The sequence below is a fragment of the Dermacentor albipictus genome, chromosome 9 (assembly GCF_038994185.2).
Source record: "Dermacentor albipictus isolate Rhodes 1998 colony chromosome 9, USDA_Dalb.pri_finalv2, whole genome shotgun sequence".
NCBI classification, from domain to species: Eukaryota; Metazoa; Arthropoda; class Arachnida; order Ixodida; family Ixodidae; genus Dermacentor; species Dermacentor albipictus.
In genome coordinates this window covers 106,476,340-106,496,842 of record NC_091829.1, presented here as the reverse complement: position 1 = coordinate 106,496,842, position 20,503 = coordinate 106,476,340, and the positions used below count along the sequence as shown (strand labels likewise).

Here is a 20,503-nt window from a genome sequence, read left to right as displayed (position 1 = left end):
GGTGTGAGGAGGCGGCTCGCATAAGATGGCACCTACGCCATGACCGCTGGCATCTGTACGCAATTCTGTAGGGGCATCTGGGAAGACGTCGGGTGTGCGCGAAGGCTCTCCTGGAAAAGGCTCGTGAACGGGCTTCGGAGAACAGTTTCGTAGATGCAGCGCGCTACGCCGACGGACAAGCCTTCGCTGTAGTTAGCGTAGATCATGAAAGGCAAATAACGAACGCAATCTCAATTCGGACGACGTCCTCTGAGATCGCAGAGCAGGCTGCAATAGCGATGGCCTTATTGGACGACAAGAGGACATCGATCTACAGTGACTCCATATCAGCTGTTAGGGCATTTTACAAAGGAACCATATCCGAACTGGCCCTAAGGATACTAGGAAGCAATGAAATCAAGCCCCACATATTGATCTGGTTTCCAGCCCACATGGGACAGATCGAGGGTGCCCCGCCCAACCTCAACGAGTCGGCACACGGAGCTGCGCGAGGGATCATCAACTGCGTAGCTACCGGGCAGCGTGACGCCGCGGGTACTGACAATCGGGACTCTCCTTCCTCGTACACCGAAATTACTAAGTACTTTTGCTTGGCTCGGAGGATCTACCCCCTCCCACATTGCAAACTCAATAGACCTCAGGCTTTGACACTAAGGCTTCTACAGACGGGGGCTTACCCAAACCCTGTACTTCTTCACAAGGTGTACCCCGATATTCAGACAACAAATGCATGTGCACTATGCAATGATTTAGCGAATTTACCTCACATGCTCTGGCGATGTCCCGCGTTACACAGCAATGAAAACAACACTTCTTCACGTTGGGATGCGGTCCTACACAGCCCCAACCTCGAAGAACAGTTATGGGCTGTCCAACGGGCCCGCGACGCGGCGGAGAGACTCGGCCTCTTTGTCCCGACGTGGGAGCAGCCTGCTGCGCGCTAGAGGACCCTAATAAAGTTTTTCATCCATCCATCCATCCATCCATCAGGGTCAAAGTGGGCAAGAATAGGTGGTGAGGTTAGAAAAGTGACGAGACGAGAGAAGGCAGCAGCTTCTGCAGTACACCACGAGATTTGTACGCCTGTCTTCAAAAGATTAGTTAGGGACCTAGCAATTGTCGCAAAATCTGGAACAAAATGACGAAAGTACGAGCATAGTCCTACAAAACTTCAGACGTCTGCGGCTGTCTTCGGGACCGGAAAGTCTCAGACAGTGCGAGTTTTGTTGGGATCAGGCTGTACTCTGGAAGCGTCAAGGAGATGGCCAGAAGAGTGATTTGATGGTGGCCAAAATGACATTTAGATGAGTTAAGTTGCAGCTTCGCCTTTTGAAATACATCAAGTATAGTTATTAGACGCTCAAGGTGAGTGTCGAACGTTGGCAAGAAGACGATGACGTCGTGGAGGTAGCAGAGGCATGTGGACTATTTGAAACCTCGGAGCAAGGAGTCCATCATATGCTCAAAGGTGGCAGGGTCATTGCATAATCCAAATAGCATTACTTTAAATTGATGTAGGCCATCAGGTGTGATGAACATGGTTTTTTCTCTGTCCATATCGTCAACAGCAATCTGCCAGTATCCAGAACGAAGATCAATAGAAGAGAAATAGCTGGAACTGTGGAGGCACTGAAGGGCATTGTCTACACGTGGGAGCGGGTAGACATCCTTCGTAGTAATGTTGTTCAGATGATGGCAGTCTACACAGAAGTGCCATATGCGGTCCTTCTTCTTAACTAACACCACAGGTGATGCCCAGGGACTCAAAGAAGGCTCAATGATGTTTTTATCTAGCATTTTGTTCATTTCGCTTTGAATTACTCAGCGTTCCGACGCAGAAACTCGATACGGTCGTTGGTGAATAGGCGTAGCATCGCCAGTGAGAATCCGATCCTTGACCGCGAGCGTCCGGCCTAAAAGGCAATCGTTGAAGTCGAAAATATCTCGGTAGGACGATAATACTTGGCAAAGGTCTTCAGCCTGCGCAGAGGACAGGTCCGTCGCAACCATTTTCTTCATGTTGGGATCGGCGCCCAAGGCTGGCGTGAGGGGTCTGCGAAGCTCACAAGAATCATCGGTTGATAACGCTGCCACATAATGGTCGTTGAGACAGTCAACGTTGGCAAGGCAAATACCTTGCGGTAGAATTTGCTTTGCCAATCCAAAGTTAAAGGTAGACAGGAAAGTAAGGTTCGCAGTAATAGTAAGTATACTGTGAGGCAAGGTAACGTCATACTGTAGTGGAATGTCAGGCAGAGGAGTGACGAGATACTCACCATCAGGAACTGGTGGGGAAGACAAGACTTCAATATAGGCTATTGATTTTGGCGGCAGGCGAATGAAGCCGGTGGGGCGTAGGCGGCACTGGGGTGCGTCAGAAGGTTCTGCGAGAATCGGCAACTCAAGGCGAAGGGTACTGGCAGAGCAGTCAATAAGGGCAGAATGCGCGGAGAGAAAGTCGAGGCCAAGAATTAGGTCATGGGGGCAATGAGCAATCACGGTGAAGAGGACAGGGGTGTGGCAGTCGGCGATGCTGACACGTGCCATATACATGCCGACAATAGGTACAGTTCCACCATCCGCAACGCGGACAACGCGTGCCGATGCTGGGGTGAGAAGCTTTTTGAGTCGTCGTCGGAAGGCAGCACTCATAAAAGAAAGATGTGCGCCTGTATCGATGAGTGCAGTGACAGGATAGCCGTCAATGTCAATGTCAAGAAGGTTTTGGTTCGTGTGTAACGTGAGCAGAGCATTTGAGGGCAGGGTTGACAATGCAGCTTCACCTCCAGCAGCTGCAGTGCCTAGTTTTCTGGCTGGGTCCGGGAGGCGATAGGCGACGGGGTTGGGGCGAACGAGACTGATGGTGTCGAGGTGAGGGCGAGCGGCTGTAGCAAAGGTTCGGAGCAGGAGCATCAGCAACAGTGGGTTCATGGCGGGTGGCATAGGGAACAGAAGGTCCAAAAGTGCGGGAATATGTGGCGGTGTATGTCCAAGGAGGTGGTGGCCATCGGTTGGGGTAGTGACGAGCGACGTGGCCGATGCGACAGCAGTGGAAGCAGATCGGCCTGTCATCAGGGGTACGCCATTTGGACGGGTTGCGGCGAGATGTGGCAGAAAAGGACTGTTGGGGACGAGGAGGGCCGGTAGAGAACTGGGGAACGCTGGGTTGAGACGTTGAACATACGGAGTTCAGACCCATGTTCTCGAATTCCTGTCTGACTACGGCCTGAATCATCGCAATCGTAGTTGCTGGTGGATCGGGAGCCGTTGCGGAGAAAGCTGGCGAACAGGCGGCCTTGAGCTCGTGGCAAACAATACGGGTTACATCGTCACAAGGAGCTCTGACGCGGTCGACCCTGACATGTCGACGTAGCAGCAGCGTTGGGTAGCCGCATGATGTGGTGTGATACGGTGGCTCTTAGCTTGTTCAAGGTGACGGCATTCTTTAATGATGGCGTCGATTGTCGAGACATTGCCGAAAACAAGCAAATTGAAAGCAATGTCGGCGATGCCTTTTAGAACATGTGACACTTCATCTGCTTCAGACATAGCATCATCAGCTTTGCGGCATAGAGCCAAGACGTCGAGGATGAATGAAACGTACAGCTCTGTAGATGTCTGAACACGAGACGCAAGAGCCTTTCTCGTGGCAACCTTGTGGCCACTGGGGTCACCGAACAGTTCCCGTAGCTTTTCTATGAAACTGTCCCAACTGGTTATCTCGTCGTCATGCGTCTGGTGCCACACGCGTAGGCTGCTGCCGAGATAAAAGATGATATTGGCGAGCATAATGGTTGGGTCCCACCTGTTATTAGCGTTGGCATGTTCATATAGCTTGATCCATTCGTCAATGTCCTGTGTCTCCAGGCCAGAGAACACACCAGGGTCACGATGTTGGGCAACCGTGACGATTGGAGCAGTCAGACAAGCCGTTGCAGAAGCGGGCTCGTCACCAGGAGGCATGGTGACAAGCTCGATGTACCGACCACTCCGGAGTTCCATGGCGAGGATGGGGATCGCTCCCCTCCACCAGAATGTTACGCGTAGAAAAACACAGACGGAAAAGGCTATTACAGGCTATTTACACTGGACAGGAGCCAGAGCGCCAGGCCGACATTCGCTCGCGCCAAGGGCACAGACCCACTTCGTCGTCGCTCTCGCGGCGGCTCGTCTATTGAGTATCTCCCGATCATATCGTAATAATATATTTATACAAAAAAAAAGGAGTGCGCACCTTGACCTGGTCGATGTCCTTGCGCAGCACCTGTAGGCTGTTGTGCTGCTCTTTGAGGGCCTGAAGGCCATTCTCCAGGCTGGACACCTGGCTGCCCAGGTTGGCTACATTCTGCACACAAAAAACAGAGGGAAGGGAAGGCACACTGAGTCTGAACGTTGATCCCAGTCGGGTACAAGGTCATATCAAATGAAAACTGGAAATTGCGTGCACACATGTACTCTCGCACTCAATATGAGTTGCCACATGGTGCCCATGGTACAGGGCAAGAGTCGGTGTATTCACGAGTGCTCACTCATACTCAAGACTGACTTCACACACATGATTGAGTGAGTGGCGAATGGCGTGAACGGACATGAGTATGAAGTGCGAATGGATGTGAGTGTGAATGTGAATGAGTACGTGCGACTGTGTAGGAGTGGGCATGACTGTCAAAGTGATTGAGTGCCTGTGAGTATGAGTCAACGTGAATGTGGGCGTAAGTGAGTAATTACCAAAGAGTGAGTGGACGTATGAATTCGAGTGAATACCTGTTTGTGTAAGTCAAAATGAGTGCAATTGTGACTGAGTGCTACTGAGTGGGAGTAGACATAAGTATGAGTGCAAGTGAGAACCAAGCGTAAAAGAAATGATGGTGAGTGAGTGTTCCTTTATATATACTGCCAACCTATGGTCCAAAGGGCCCGACCTGAGTCCCCATGTAGACTCTCACAGGGAATCAGAGTTGCGAGAAGGTCCGCCGTCTTGGGTTCAAAAGCTGTGTGGTAAAGCCACTCTCCGTACACGCAGGAGCCGCATGCGTGCTGTCGATACACTCAGGAGCACCATCTTTTTTCTTCTTTCAATAAAGGTAACAAGTAGCACCTCATTTCTCATCTCAAGTTCACATTTTGGATTACTGTGCTTACGTTTTTTATGTGCCTCATTTTTTAAAATCCACCTGCCCAAATGTCTAATTACGATTGCTAAAAATGATGCAAAGCATGTATACTGATGCACGGTGGCAGTGTCCATCAGATTTCCAGATTTCTGCGCCAGGCACCGAGAATAATGTCAAGCTTGCAACCATGGCTGTGATCAGAGACTGAACGACATGAATGCCCACATGAAAACAGTGCACGCTGCTACATCTACTACTTGTTGGTTTCTGTACGAACTCAATTTTATCTGTATGCATGCCATGAAAGAACACACTCGCTGATGCACTGCATTGCCTTCAACCACTAAGGTGCTCGATTTGCAACGTCATTTCAAGAATTCACCTGCGTTAAGACTTATACATTAAGCAGTTGTCACGAAGAAAAGAGATGCACGACTGGCTCTCTGCGGGAGTCTATGCCGGGGCTCTATTGGAGAATGCACGGCAGCAAATAATATAAGAAAATGGTGAACTAAACACCATTCTACTTACTGGCATTTAGTTTACCAATCTCATATGTTGACTCCGCCGTGCAGCAAATCATATTGAGCGCAATATAGCCCACACACGAAAACCACACCCCCATATACAAATGTGCACATAGGAAAATGTGCACATCTGAACACAAGCTATGTTTCAGGAACATATGAAACAGGTACAATGCTTCACAAGTAAAACGCGACAATCTCAGTGTTCGATCTCAACCATGTTTTGCAGATCAGAAATGCTACGCACCTGTGGAGGCAGTGAAAACGTAACATTGTAGCAGTGGCAAACCTGCGACCTTAAAGTGCTCCTCAGTGGAACGTCTCCCAACAGCTAACAGAGCACAGTTATCATCAGTTTAAGATTGATGTGCCCTTGAGTCGCAGCTAAACCTAAAGTAAAGAAACGTGTTTGTATCCCACCACCCTTGACATATGGTCACCTCAGCCAGGAATTGAACCCTCAACCTCTTGTTCAGCAGCAGGAGGCCACAACTACCCAGCGCTTGTCTGATTTCTCTCGCACTTCGTTTTTGGTTGGCGCTTCTTTCAGTGGATGTGCGCACCCTTCGTAATGACACTTTCTTCTACATTTTCACACCATGCTGCAGATACAACTGTCCAACTCAGAGAGTTCAATTAGCCTCTTTTCGATTTTGCTACGTGTGTAGTGGCTGATGTTTAGAAACACAACAAATGGTCCATGCAAGTGACTGAATCATTATGCAGGAAACAAACACAGCTAGCCCCACGATTGCACAAAATAAGGAGCAATTCACAAAAGCAGCTATCTCTGCTTTATCACAGTTTCCTTTGAAAAAAGTAGCCCAGTTGGCCAGGAAACAATGAGACAATTTGTAAGCATTGCTGCTTTTACTCAAGTTTCCTTGCTGCTTGTTATATACAGTCACTCAATGACTTGCCCAACCAGACGTACCTAGGTACCTGTCGAATGTCACTGTTTAGCACCCTTTTCGCGGTTTAGTTTTCCACATAAAGCCAACGCACACATGGCATGAAAAACAGCTGCACGTGCACGCCCTCTTCACTACTGTGAAAGTGTGCACATAAACGCACCTGCTTGAGGTCGGTTACGGCACTGGGGAGTCCCTTGATCTGGGGTGCCGATGCTACGCTCTCTTGCAAGCTGCCAGTTGTTGCCTTGAGCTCAGCCACCTGCAAACAGCACCAGCAGAAACACGTGCATCTTGCCTCTTGTGGAATGGCCAATGTAGGCAGCTTATACTGCCTGTATGTAGCCAGAGTTCTTTGATCACAACACTTCTGAAACTGTGCTTCAAGCAAAGGGCTTGATCGGGCACCTTTATGTGAAAGGTTAATTGATTTAATGCTAATGAATACGCCGCTAGCTAATGACAAGACAAAACTTACATTTACGCACTGCCTGCTAAAAAGTGGTTAAGATTGCTTAATCTGAATGGTGTTTTAAAATGTCTTTGTTGTTACTTCTGGAGCCCCTAATTTCGCACATTTGTCTTAGAGCTCCAGGGGCTGTTCATAATTGCCATTATTTTGTCACTTGCCAACAAGGTAATATGGTCTTCATATTACGGCCAATAAAGCTCGTTTTACCACCATCATGTAGTCCCTGTGATGTTTTCCAAGCCTTGGAAGGCACAGTTTAAAGCTTAGAGGCCTAGAGCCCAAGGGACATATTGGCACCGTTTTTGTGCAGAAAGTGAGGCAGAAGAAGCACCCACGGCATGTGATGCGCACTGACCTGCTTGGCTAGCGCCACAAGGTCGGCCGCAGTTCGATGCAGCTCGGTGGCTGTGCTGCTCAGGTTTTGCTCGAGGCCCTTGATCTGGCCGTGGAGGTCGTGCAGCTGCGCCGGCAGTTTCTTGCCATCCACGTCCACTGCACATACGATTGGGCACTGAGCACAAATGGACTGCGCATGTCAAAAGCTAGATGTGCCGATTGAAAATGCCGATACCAAACCAAGAAATGGGTGATGAAAAAAACGACACTGCTGGGAAGGAAAGGGAAAATGTCAAAGACTGTACTCGAAACAGCAGCCAGTGTATGGTTTGAAAACTTGCACCCAAGAGATACAGCTTATGCAGTAAGTTCCACATTGAAATTTCATATGGATCAAGAGTTTCGTGGTAATAGTGCCATGACAAAAAACAAGAGTGCACAAATATTCATCTCTTAAGTCCAGACTTTGAGCAGGTGTCACACTGCTTCACTCTGTTGTGATTATTAGCAATGCAGTGATTTTGCTGCACGAGCGACTTACAAGAATAATTTGCATTGCTAAAAAATCCACCACAAGTGGCTACCATTTGACCTGACACCAAATACAAATCCACTAGCCATGCTTAGAAGGAACTCCTCGAAAGAAAATCGTCAGTAGCTAACTGCAGTTTGTTTCATCAAACTTTATTCTGGTTCTGTCTTGCAGGGTCCTTCTCAGTGTATGAGCTGTTACTCATGGTTGCGAAGAAATTTGCAAAAGCCAGCAGTAGCTTGAAGTCCAGCAGCAGTTCTGCATTGATTCCCTTGAGTTCTTAGTCACCCTCCTCATTTTAATGCATGACATCAATTTGTTTTGTGCGTGCAGCAATGACACACTGCTTTGTTCATGCTTCTTGGCCATGCATACTGAAATCATTGTGGGTGTGTGCTGCCAATGCTACAACAATGAGCACTGCGGCTTCAAGGTGGTACATAGGTTAAGTGAACCAAGCATAGAGCAGAGCCTGAAATTAGAAATGGGTCAGTTGTGCACGCTATATTAAGTGCAGTCACCACATTGCAGTAGTCAACACAGCAGAATGATAAAGCTCCATATTTTGGAGAAAAACACATTTGCTGTAAAAAGAAAAGTGAGTCAAAGTATAAAAACATCTGCTTACTTGTCCAATGGCCTAACTAAGTGAGCTCCAAGTATGTTTAATATAATGTTATTATTATAGAAGGTCTAGTCCATTCGTTTAAAGAAGTGTTACAGCAACATTAGTGGATGAGCTGCAAAGTTCAGAGGCACAAAGTGCTCTGTGATTATTGCACTCAAACGAACATTGAAGAACTATAACTATCCCCTCCACAACTTCACTCATTTTGCTCTTCTTGCATCCCTTGCCGGAGAGATGGTGCCTACACAAGTGCGTGCGGAACAATGACATGACGCTAAGTGAGCACTATATGTGCTGTTTAGGAGGATTCAGGGTTGTGTTGTGAGTTTGGCAAACTTTTTTTAGTACTGACACACATGGACGAATGAAAAATAAAAAGCACAGGACACATAAAGTGTTTTACTCCCAACTGATTTATTTCGAGTGCTTTGTTGTGTCCTGTGCCCCGTTTTCATGTGCCAGTGTCTGTTGATGCTAAAACAAAACCAGGACAGGGTGTCTACCAAGTTGACATTTCCAAATTCCCCTAGTTTTTCAGGTTTTCCCTGAGCACCTTTGCAAAATTCCCTGAATGAGCCAGAGCTTTGTTCTATGTCAAGACAGGCTGACACCATGTTGCCCGATGCTGTCACTCTAGAGTAAGCATGTTGAAACAAAAAAAAGTGGCTTAATCCAGTTTGAATAGTAAGGAGTAATACCTATTTTATTTATAGAGAAAACAGAAGCAAGGTGTTAGTAAAATGCGCAGCGAAATAAATGGTAAAACCCATTCCAAATTGAGTCAAACATATTCAAATACGAATGAAAAGGAGATGCATACATAAGTAAATATTTATGAATATGAGCTATTTCTATCAACTGATAGCAAGCTCATCGGTATGAGCCCTGAACTTTGTCAGAACTAAGATTCTCTCTCAGCAGCTGGGAAGTAAACCGCAACTGTCCTACTCTCAGCCCGTACGCAACATCTCAGTGTTGTGTTTCACTGCTTTAAAGAGTTCATTTTGGTTTGGATGAGGGACACCTGTATGTCGGCGTCAGCCAACAATTTGTTTTTTGAGCTCAAGCTCCTTCAAAAAGGCAGTGGCACGCTTCCTTTCCCGTTAATTACTCAGTGCGTCAGGTCCTTTTTGTTCTCATCCTCCTTCTGCCATGCTTTCATCCCGTGGATCATTTGAAGCATCCTCTTGGTCAGTTGTACAGTCAACGTACGATTTTACGGACTCCTTAGGGGCCGCAAAAAACATTTAAAAAAATCGGGCAGTCTGAAAACAATGAATGCATGTCTTTAAGTGCCCTTAAGGGTTAAAATTGCCACAGGCACGTCCGAAAAAGCTTTTAAGGCCTGCCAGTACACTTATTAGGCATATCGGTGCTCATACTGTGACAGGAGACGGGAGTGCACGCGTGTATAATTAAGGTATACACACTGTGCCCCGCGACAATTGCCCCTTCCCACGCTTGTTATACTTCACCGCCTAACACTGCTATACTGAGGCGAAGCTAACTGTCGGAGACTGGCATTACGCAACACGCTGTGCTCTGCGAGCTTCGAAGCCAATCGCGAGGATTACAAACGCGAAGTCGGTGCCATTGTTGACAGCGGCGAATTATTTCAATGAAAAACACGGCACCGTACGGCAAGAAGCTTAATAGCGAACGCAGAAACAGCTATACCTAGCGTAGCCGCGGTGGTGGTTAGGGCTGCCAGCGGATTTGCGTGCGAGAGTGCCGGTTCGAGGCGGCAAGATAATCAAAATGGCAGCTTTGATTAATGCCATTTCAGACCTGCAGTCAGGGCAATATACATTAACTATGTGGAGTACATGGTGGGTCTGCAAAGCCGTGCAAGTTATCGGGCATGTCCGAAAAAGCGCCTGGAAAATCGGTCGTTAACTAGTCTGGCAATACATCGTGCCGATGACACGGCGTCAATGACGATTCGTTGTGATTCCTCTGTTACTGGAGCCAGCATTAACACGACTTTCGTTCCCTTTCACTAAAGTTACAGCTCATTTTCCCTGATAGAAGCACAAGTTCCCTGAGTTTTTCCAGACTGTTCAAATTCCCTGAGAATTCCCGGTTTTCCCGGTTGGTAAACACCCTGAAGGAGCATGGAACCTCGACGCTTAGCATTGTACTATGCTTATTTCCACCATAATAATATTTGTGGCAATATTTAATCCGTTCTACAGAGGAAAAACACTTCCTACGAACAATGACGCAGCTTCAATCACATCAAATGCAATTGTGGGTAACTTTAAAGCTGGCTTCTCCGCACTACGAGACATTATGCGGAGAAGCCCATTACTGCGGAACGGCCTGTATTAGTGGAAATGTTTAGGTGTGCATGGTCATGTTACTATGACAATAATAAGCATCATTAGAAGTCATTAAAAGCCTATAAGCTCCCCCAATACAGAGTTGCTGGGCTTACTTTTAATTGTAGCACCACCAGCTCTCTGCTTACTGTGCTCTCGGTATACCAGTTAGCAGTACATGCAGTGAGAGTGCCACAGGCTGATATAATTGACTCATTGATTGAATGCTTGATTAATCGATCAATTGATGTATTAATAGACAGTGTTTAATGTCCTAAAGTAAAAGAGTAGTTGGCGAGAGATGCCATAGTAAAGACTGTAGATTGACTTTTATCAGTTGGGGTTCTTTAACCCACAAGGATGTCCACATAGTACATGAGTGTCATTTCACACCCATCAGAATGCGGGCTCAGCCACTACAGGGAAAACAGCCCATGTTCTCATAGTAAGCCATAGCCAAGTCATAGTAAATTCCATAGCCACTGAGTGACCATGGCAGGTTGTCACTTGCTGAAGACTGCTTATTTCACATTCAGGAGCATAGCGTGTGGCATATTGGAATGACCACAAATGAGGTAGTGCAAAGGCAAGCATAGAGGTTCTTGAAAGGGAAAAGGCAAGTGTCAGGTGCACATAGTGCAATCTAAAGCTTACAAAACATGAGCCGCAATCAGACAAATTTCAGTAGAAGGCAATTGGTGGTATTGCAAGGCAACCTTGTGGTAGGGTGCTTTAAGATATAATAAAAAGGCCATTGGCTGTTGCAGCGAATTTTTATTTATAATCACTGCTTTCTGACATTGTTGTGCGGCTGAAGCAAATGTTAAAGAAAAGAAGAAAACTAGTGAGCATTGAAAAATGCACGGTCTCCTAAAACAACTGCTCCAAAAGTGGAAGCGTACTTTACAATAAGTGATGTGCAAATGCGCCTAAAATTTTTTAAACAGATATCCAAATAATAGTAACACTGGTAATCCAACCAATTCCAAGCACCTTGTTCATTTAGCAAGCACAGACTAGCTTTTCAAATGCAGATTAACACACCTTACTGCAAAAGAGCCATCTAATTGGAACATGAATTCTACAAACAGAATAACAGTCTCATGCTTGGCAAACAGTTCAGTGGTGAAGGAAACGAAAGGTTAGGAGGGTTGCACGTAGCAAGAGCTTAATGGGACCAAGAATAGCTACGCACAGTGCCTTGTCTCCCCACTACTCAGTATGGTAACCGTGGCTTTATGTTGAAAACATGACAGAGGGCTTTTGTATTGACTAATTAAGTAATTTTAACATCCCAATAAAATATCCCAGCAATCAGAGATGCCTTATGGGGGGAAGGGGGACTCTCGGTTAGCTTCGACTACCTGAGGCTCCTTTACATGCACCTAAATCGAACTACATAAGTGCTTTCACACACCACCCCCCTCGGTAATTAAACATGCAACTTTGTCTTCAGCAGCAGAATACCATAGCCAGTGACAGTGAGTTAGGGCTTTGGAGTAATGGCAACAAAGCAATAACAGACTCGCACACTTACATAACTTCTGAGCAACAAGCAAGAGACACATGACAGGATAGAGGTGAAGAATATTATATGGCATGAATGGCATGTCCTTGGCATTGAGTTCAATTGTAGAGAAATGAAATACGGACAGGAAAGCAAGGAGTACAAGATGGCCACTTATGAGTGCTAATAATGCCAAAGTGTGATTTTGCAAGGGTGTAGGTGTTCACTCCCCAAAGGTAGTGTAGGTCTCAAATAAGTGCGCAAGCAGAAACCATGCAGACATCACAAGGAGGGGGCATAGACAGAAACAAACTTTCTGTGTTCCGGTTCAGCGAAAGTGATAAAATTTTGGTATAACTCCTAAAAGAAAAATTGGCGGTTCAGACTGGTTTGAACTCGTTTATTGTCTGTTTGAATAAACTAAGAATAATTCCAGTAAAACAGCCTGGACTCATTTTGCACAAAAACACAACGGTGCCCTCAAAGCTGCACAGGAAGGCCCCACAAAAGGTCACATGGTGCTCTTCAAGTTACAAGCAGTCAAAACAGACAATCAGGTTGTGGAAGCACAACCTCGAAAGCAATAGTTCATTTCTATTTCTATTTCACCTACTTCAGTTTACGTACCAGTGTAATCAGAAGCAACTGCCAAACTAGGATATGCTTCTTTATTTCAGTTATTATTATACAGGTCTCCCAGTACCAAATAAATATTTGGTGGTCACCAACATCAAACACTCATGAGTGTATTGCTAAAATGCCTGCCTACCGAGATATGATACTTTGAAAACTGCACTAATGATGCTGCCACTTCTAAAATAATCGCAAATTCATGTTCATCTATAGGCCAGGTGACATTGTTGAGCCACAAGTGCAGGCAGGCAATGGATGGATAAAAAGCTAGAAGGTGGCCAACCTGAACTGCAAACTGTTATTAATGGTTATTAATATATTTTTTTTTTGCAGTTTCATACCGGAGCGAAAAACAAGTAAGTGAATTCGATTCAGTTCTGTTTTCCCTATAAATAACAGTTTTTGTTAGTTTTTGGTTCAGTTTCAGTTTGATACCCTGCATGGTTCCTTTGTCCACGAGAGTACATAAAACCTAACTAATACTTGCAATTAATGGTAAAGTATGGTGATAGTAAAATATAAAACTGATCAGTGGATGAACTAGAATGAGGTGTCCTCAGCACATTAATTATGATTTATGGCAGATATTTTCATGTCCTCAGAATCTTGTGAGTTACTGCATATTTACTACATATGTAAGGCATGTTGTATATCGTAAAGTTTTCTTTTTGTCCAACATTGTCCCGAACTTGAGATTGCTGACAAACTAGATATTACCCACCACCATCAGCCTACTTTACAATTCCCTAAAATCAAGGTGAACTTGTACCTAAAGTATGAGAACCTTTATGGATGTTTTCTCAGGCAGGATTGTGTTCCATAATAAACATGAGGCCAAGACAAGTTTTATCACTTTGATAGACTTATAATCCGTGTAAAAGACAAGTAATAAGCAAATAAAAATATGCATTCCACCATTCCATTTCATTCCTACTGATGTTCACATGCATCCCCTGTACCCGGGATCAACTTTGTACTGGGACGTTGGGTCAGACTCTAAATCCGGTTGCAGAGCATGGTAAACAAATGAGCATAATGTGACTGCGGCAGAAGTGAAGACAAAACTATCCAAATGCGCGTGGCAGTATTACCTCGGTGCAGGTGTGCCCGGAGGCTGTCCAGGTCCTGCCTCAGGGCGAGGTGCAACCACACCAGCGCCCCCGCTGCCCCCACCAGCAGCACCAGCCCCACAGGCAGCCAGGCCCACCATCGCACCGGCCTGGGTTGCATCAAGGGGCAACAATGTCACCACCTTGGCCTTTCCCATTAAAAGATAGTCAGAGCAGATGCATGGGTTTGTGCCTGATACTCCTCTTCTTAAATGAAACCAGCTTCGAGCAAACGTTATCTCAACGACAGTGGCTCTATATAGAAGAAGCATTTACAGGAAATTAGAATTATGTCTACCGCTATGATATTTAGTTCTTAGATACCACTAGTTCTAAGATACTTTTCAGCAAAAGCTAAACCACAGGAATTCTTTAGAAGGGTGTAGTATCAGCTTAGCTATGACACACTGAGCAATAGAACCTCCCTCCACATTCTCCACAACGCAGAATCTATATGCATGACTTAAATCTTGAAGTGGCTGACCCTTAAGGGATAGCCAACTCTAAATGTAGTGCACTCACAACTGGGGAATATGATGGCGACTTTCGATAAAGCTACGGAGGTCTCCATAAGGATGGCATGGAGGTTACGATTCAAATGTCCATCTCGGCATTAAATAAAATGCCCGCTTTTATGTGTACGAAATGGCAGATGTAAAGGGCAGTAACCTGCTTTAGCACTCCAGAAGGTTTATACCTATACAATTTTTCATGTGTTGATTTAAGGCACACATTACAGAAGAACTGAAGGAGACTCAAAAAACAAACAAACAGAAAGCTACCATCCGTTATTTTTCTGCCCGCCTCAATCTGGAAGCTTAGACAGGACTATACCAGTGGATAGCAAATTACAAACAAGGGCCCGCAAGCGATAAACACGGATTCATAAATTCTTGCATGATGCTTGCTCGGCGTAGCATGCTTTTACGTGCAATCATTTGTTTTTGGTCCCAGTGGTTTAACTAGGGAAACAGCCTCTTTTCACAACTAGGACAGCCCTTGCCTATAGATAAGCCCTCTCTATTTTGTGACAGGTTCTGCATTGTACAGATGAACAACTCAGCCATCTGTGACTGCCATGAACCAGACAGCACTCATGCCACAAAATGCAGCATGACGAAAGTGGGAAGTTGGAATGACAGCATTCAGGTTCCCTTATTTCTACGTTCTCTCTCTTCTTGCTTGACCCCATAGCACATAAGCAAAGCACCAAATTTAAAATCACAACTTTTTTTTTTTCGCACCTCGCAAGTCTATCTACTTCATCCTCTCCATCGACCTCTCCCTTTCTTTTTACCGGCCATGCCCGTCAGTGCAGATAGCGTAGCTATAACTCAGAGACGGCGACTGTGGAATAGGGGGGAGGGGGGGTTCCCGCGCGCGCTTTCCCGCCTCGAGACAGCCGGGGGGCACTCACGGCGCCGCGGGCAACCGGTACGCGGCGAGGGCCGCGTACGATGACGTCTCGACGTCGGACGAGTCCGAGCCATGGCCGCCGTTGGAGCCGGCGGCCACGATGGCTCCCTTGCGGAGCAGCTCCTGCACCGCGTGCTGCTGCTGTTGCTGCGACAGGACGGCGCGGGGCGCCGTCGCACGACACGACACCAGGGCGTCCAGCTCCTTGCGCTTCTTCATCTTCTTGAACGGCGGGCCCGAGCAGGCATCCGGACGGCACGCCAGCTTCGCGGCGCCTCGAGACCACGACTACGCGCGGTCCGCGACGGCCCGGCAGCAGATCGATACGGCGCGAAGCGCCAACGATCAATCCCGCGACGCCATTGCGGCAGCGGCAGACGCCGCCGCCGCGTCGCGGCCAGACGGCACGCGGTTCACGCGAGCAGACGACGAGCGGGCGACGACCGCGAGTGACGTGAAGACGGGCGCATTGCGGACTCGACGTGTCTTCGACCCTGGATCCGCCGCAGAAGCGAAACACCTTCGAGATGGCTTTTTTTTTTACAAGCTGTAGAGAGAGTTGCGCAAGTTTCGGACCGGTAACAGCCCGAAGCGTGGCGGTTGAAAGACGGGACAGGAGAAAGGATGGCGGGAGAGCGCGGATGCTACCTAGGGCGCGTTGATTCGTGGTCAACGTCGCGTGGATTGCAGTCACGGTGTTTGTAGTGATTGTATTCCTATGGAGAAGGCTCAGTGCAAAAGTGTGCGTGCGAAACGCTAACGAGCGCATCAGAAGCAACTCGCAAAAATTTGTTTTTCATTCCGAAACTACAAACGCGCCGCCATTACTACTCGCCGGAAGTGACGCAGAACCAGGCTCCTAAACTACCCCACCTGGCCGCTAGGGGTGCCTGTCGTCTGCTACGAGGCAAGCTGATAGTCGTTAATTAAAGAAAAGTATGGTTCCTTACCTTGCTGTTTTGCTGCAATTAATTTTGTGATATCTACAATCCATTTTTCACAATATGGGATCTTGTTTGCAGTTGTCCCATTGTTGCAGTTGACCCATTGGATGCCAATCACTGGCAGAAAATATATGGTGTTTGGCTACTGCACATGTTTTCTCATCAGAATCACAAAACTGTTTCACTGCACTATCTGCAGATCACCTTGCAACATGCCACAGGTTCCAACTTTCTTGTGATTTTCAAACAAGACGATGCAAAGTGTTTACTTGAAACGGAGTTAGCTTCGTCCTTCTCTATTTCTTTTTGTTTGATATAATATGGAAGTTTCAAGAATCACTGATAATTTGTTATAACCTATGCACTGTATAATTCTGAATACTGACAACACTCCTTTTCCATAAGACACCTCTTTTGTGTACTTATAATGATGCCACTACCACTGTAACTGGGACATGGTACCTCTCAAGCCATTGCTTCAGCTGGCTTTATCTGCCACGCTCCTAGCACCTTGGAACATTGCTGAATAAAGATTTGGTTGACTGATTGATTGATTGATTGAGTGATTGAAGGCAATTTTTTTTTTCAGGCACCTCTTGCATTGCTGACCCTGTGCTCATGGAACAAGCTTTCTGTACCCTGCGGCTTAAAATGTCAATGTCCTCTGCAGATATCGAATGGGAAGAAGCCCTCAAAAGCCCGGACCTCAAACTTCAACTCAAGGCCGTCCAGAGGGCCCAAGAACTGGCGGAGCGTCACCACGTTCCCGTCCCGACTTGGGTGTCGCCTACGGTTTCTGCCGGAGGAGTTCCCCGCGTGGGATCTCCAACGGATTGAAACTCCTCAGGACTTCAATAAAGTCCTTGACTGATTAACCAAAGGGACACATTCTGAAATAAAAAAATCCAGAACAAGAGGGTTCCAGGAGATGGTCATAACTCCCGGCCCTCCCCTGCCAGAAAACCTTCCGTGAGCCTGCCATGCTTTAATACACAAAACGTAGTTCTGGCTACCCATTGACCACCACATCATGGTGCAATGGCGGGCTTACAGAAGGAGGAACACGTCTGTCAGTGCTGAGGAGGACACAAAAACACCCAAGGAGCCTAGCACATCCTGCTCAATATGTCGTACAGAAGAAGCACACCAAACATCAAACGCTGCTTTGGAACTAACTGTCCCATCACACAAGATGCTCGAGATAAATTTACTGGAGCATATAGTGCCACCAGCTATGGGGAGGGGGTCTCTTCATCCCCCCCCCTCCCAGTCTTTTTCTGTAAATGCAGAAACACTGTCCGATACCAGTACGGCAGTTCACCACAGAGACTAACCTCACTGGACTGACCTGACTAGACTTCGGCACTTCTGCAACCATCTCAATAGCTCCGCCCAACACCCTCCCTACCCTATCCAAGTCATACAGCCATCACTTCTCCAAATAAAGGTTTTATATTAATTCATACTTTTTCAAGCACTGATTACTGATTTGGTGTTCCCTTACTGGAGAAGTCATGAAAGAAACTGCAAAGGATGGTAACAAAGTTTCTGGGTGTGATATGGGAAGCAGGCATCAGTAATGATGCCTTCAAGTGGGTGAGTAGCAGTACCCAGAAGAGCTTGAATAAAGCTCTTGTGACAGTATCGATCATAAAGTTTTTACAATATACTATTTAGAAATAAATCTCGTACCACTGTCTATGAGAATTCCCTAGTGGGTGCTAAGCCACCACGTAAATGCTGCAATATGGGTGTGAGAGGCTTGTCTTGCATGTGGTTTGGCTTAAGGCCGTCACTTATACATAAATAAAGCTTTCCTAGAATGAAATCATCACAAGAAGTCCTTGTTTACCCATAATATATCTCATTATTGTTAAATCACATTTAATATAGCAAGCAAACAAAGCAAACAAAAACAGAAATTGAAAGTGAGGTCCAGTAAGCACAGACCTTATTGGTTTCTTCAAATTTAACGGCCTACCATTACCATTCATCTTTCATATAATTCTACAGAACCAGCATAAGTTCTCATAACTTATTAACAAGTGTTTTTTTACATAATGACAAGAGAAAAACTGCATTTTGCATGCTACTTTAGTGAAAAGTGGACCACTGTGACAGACGGAACGTTGTTAGTAAGACACGTGCCTTCAAGATGTCCTGTCTTTCAGTCAGAGGTGCCACCCCAGAGTCACCAATTCCTGTCATTCCCATACTTACACCTGTACCGCAGCACGAGTTTTACCTCTAGGTAATTATAAAAAACTCTATGGTCTCAATGGTGCCATTGAGAATTGTGACGAAGGCACCTTTCACAGAACTCCAAGCAATGCTACATCTGGCTCTTATCAGAAATAGGGGCTAGATGCTTCACTTGAGTTAAAATAAACACAAGTGGCAGCACTTCAAAAGCAGAGGATAATGTTTCTGCAAGTAGCTGTAGCAAAAGGCAAAGTGGCACATAAAATATGTGACATGGAAAGCGATGGCCAAAATCGAAGGTTAAATGAATGCAGAAAGGAGGGTGTCCAAATAGCATATTTTTGTGTAGTGTCACTTGACTACTCCTAATGCTATGTGTCAACAGTAATATTGCATCAAATTTCATAACGACGATGGAAAGTTTCTTGCAGCCGACTGAAATGCACGCAGCAATTGTAAGCAAGTTTTTGCTGCTGGTGTAGTGGAATATCCAGTGATATAGGCTTATGTCTGTACAGCTTTTGTCAAAATAACTTAGACCACTGTATGCATAACTGTGGTTGACACCCAGCTAGCCTCTGATTGCATCTAGATCGGTCAGAAGCTTTGAAGAGACAAATTATTGCTCCTGGAATCAGGAGTTCTATGCACACAACACGACACAATCAAGACTTACCACCCTAAATGCTCCTAGGTGATTTAATTTCTTCTGACAAAAAAAAAGTGCACCTGATAGGAATGCATAAAGCTTCATAATGCTACCATGACTTGCCACTTCCTGTGTTATGCCATTACAGCTTCATTTCATTCAAGATTTTTCTTTCCCAAAAGGCAATGGTAAAACTATAAAGTGACAGGTGCATAATGGCTTTCATAGGCCAGCTTAGTCATGCAATGTGTAAGCTGAAATACAAGCAGTTGTGCTCATGTGAGCATAGACAGCTGCACAAGAAAAAACACATGAAGAAGGGACATGCACAGCTAGAATGGGCGTAGCCCTGTTCTACAGTTTCAGAATAAGCCAGATAGCCAAAACCAGCTCGAAAGCTTTGATGATGTTTAAGAACATGGAATCACTCAAGCATTAAGATCATATGTTAAATGAAATTCTGGTACCAGAAACACACATACAGGCGATACATGAATGCATCAGTGCCTTATGCGTCAGCACTGAAGTGTCAAAATAGCATGGATTTGCCTTTTGCAGGATACATACATTGTTAACAATGTTTTAACTTTAGCCACAGCACCAGAGCAACGTCCAACTTAGGACAGCAAAAGCACACTGTTTTGATATCACACTAACTGTAAGTACCAGGGCCACTACCCTGCATGGACAAAAAATTTGAACATTTCTTCGCTGCATCATGTCACGATTTCTGTAAAAACACATGCACTGGTTCCCTGGCTAACCAGTACAGGTAAGAGTTAATGTGAATGGCTAGTCATAAGAAGCCAACTAACAGGCACCAAGAACAACATAGGGGAAATTACTTGTGCTTAATAAACGAAATAAAGAAACGATAAATGAATGGAAATGAAAGTGGATGAGAAAACAACTTGCCGTAGGTGGGGAACGATCCCACAACCTTCGCATTTCACGTGCGATGCTCTACCAATTGAGCTACCGTGGCGCACTTTCCCCGTCCACTTTCTTGGATATTTATGTTTTCTTGTAGAGCCTTGGGAGTGTTAGCCAGAGCCTCCACTCACAAATCTTGGCGGTGGACGTGGAACATCCTTTCTGCCGCAGGCGTCATGAGAATGTGATCTTTTTGGGTGAAGGCGACAAGTCAATAAAGCCACACATGCTACCTGAAGGCATCAATATTTCCGGGTTCGAGACCCTAG

The 20,503-nt window shown here is 45.9% G+C and overlaps 1 protein-coding gene and 1 non-coding gene across 2 annotated transcripts in view; both read right to left on the bottom strand.

The window, feature by feature from the left end:
- Positions 1 to 15,789, bottom strand: part of LOC135907191 (EF-hand calcium-binding domain-containing protein 14) — a 47,932-nt gene extending 32,143 nt beyond the window's left edge. The window contains exons 1-5 of the mRNA XM_065438875.2: positions 15,508 to 15,789; positions 14,073 to 14,200; positions 7,380 to 7,516; positions 6,716 to 6,814; positions 4,235 to 4,345 (exon numbers count right to left, since the gene is read on the bottom strand). Coding sequence (XP_065294947.1) covers positions 4,235 to 4,345; positions 6,716 to 6,814; positions 7,380 to 7,516; positions 14,073 to 14,200; positions 15,508 to 15,725 — 693 coding nt within the window. The 5' untranslated portion in view covers positions 15,726 to 15,789. The remainder of the gene's footprint in view (positions 1 to 4,234; positions 4,346 to 6,715; positions 6,815 to 7,379; positions 7,517 to 14,072; positions 14,201 to 15,507) is intronic.
- A 4,424-nt stretch (positions 15,790 to 20,213) lies between these two features.
- Positions 20,214 to 20,286, bottom strand: TRNAS-UGA (transfer RNA serine (anticodon UGA)). The gene has a single exon. It is a non-coding gene; the product is annotated as a tRNA-Ser (tRNA).
- Between the last annotated feature and the right edge of the window lie 217 nt (positions 20,287 to 20,503).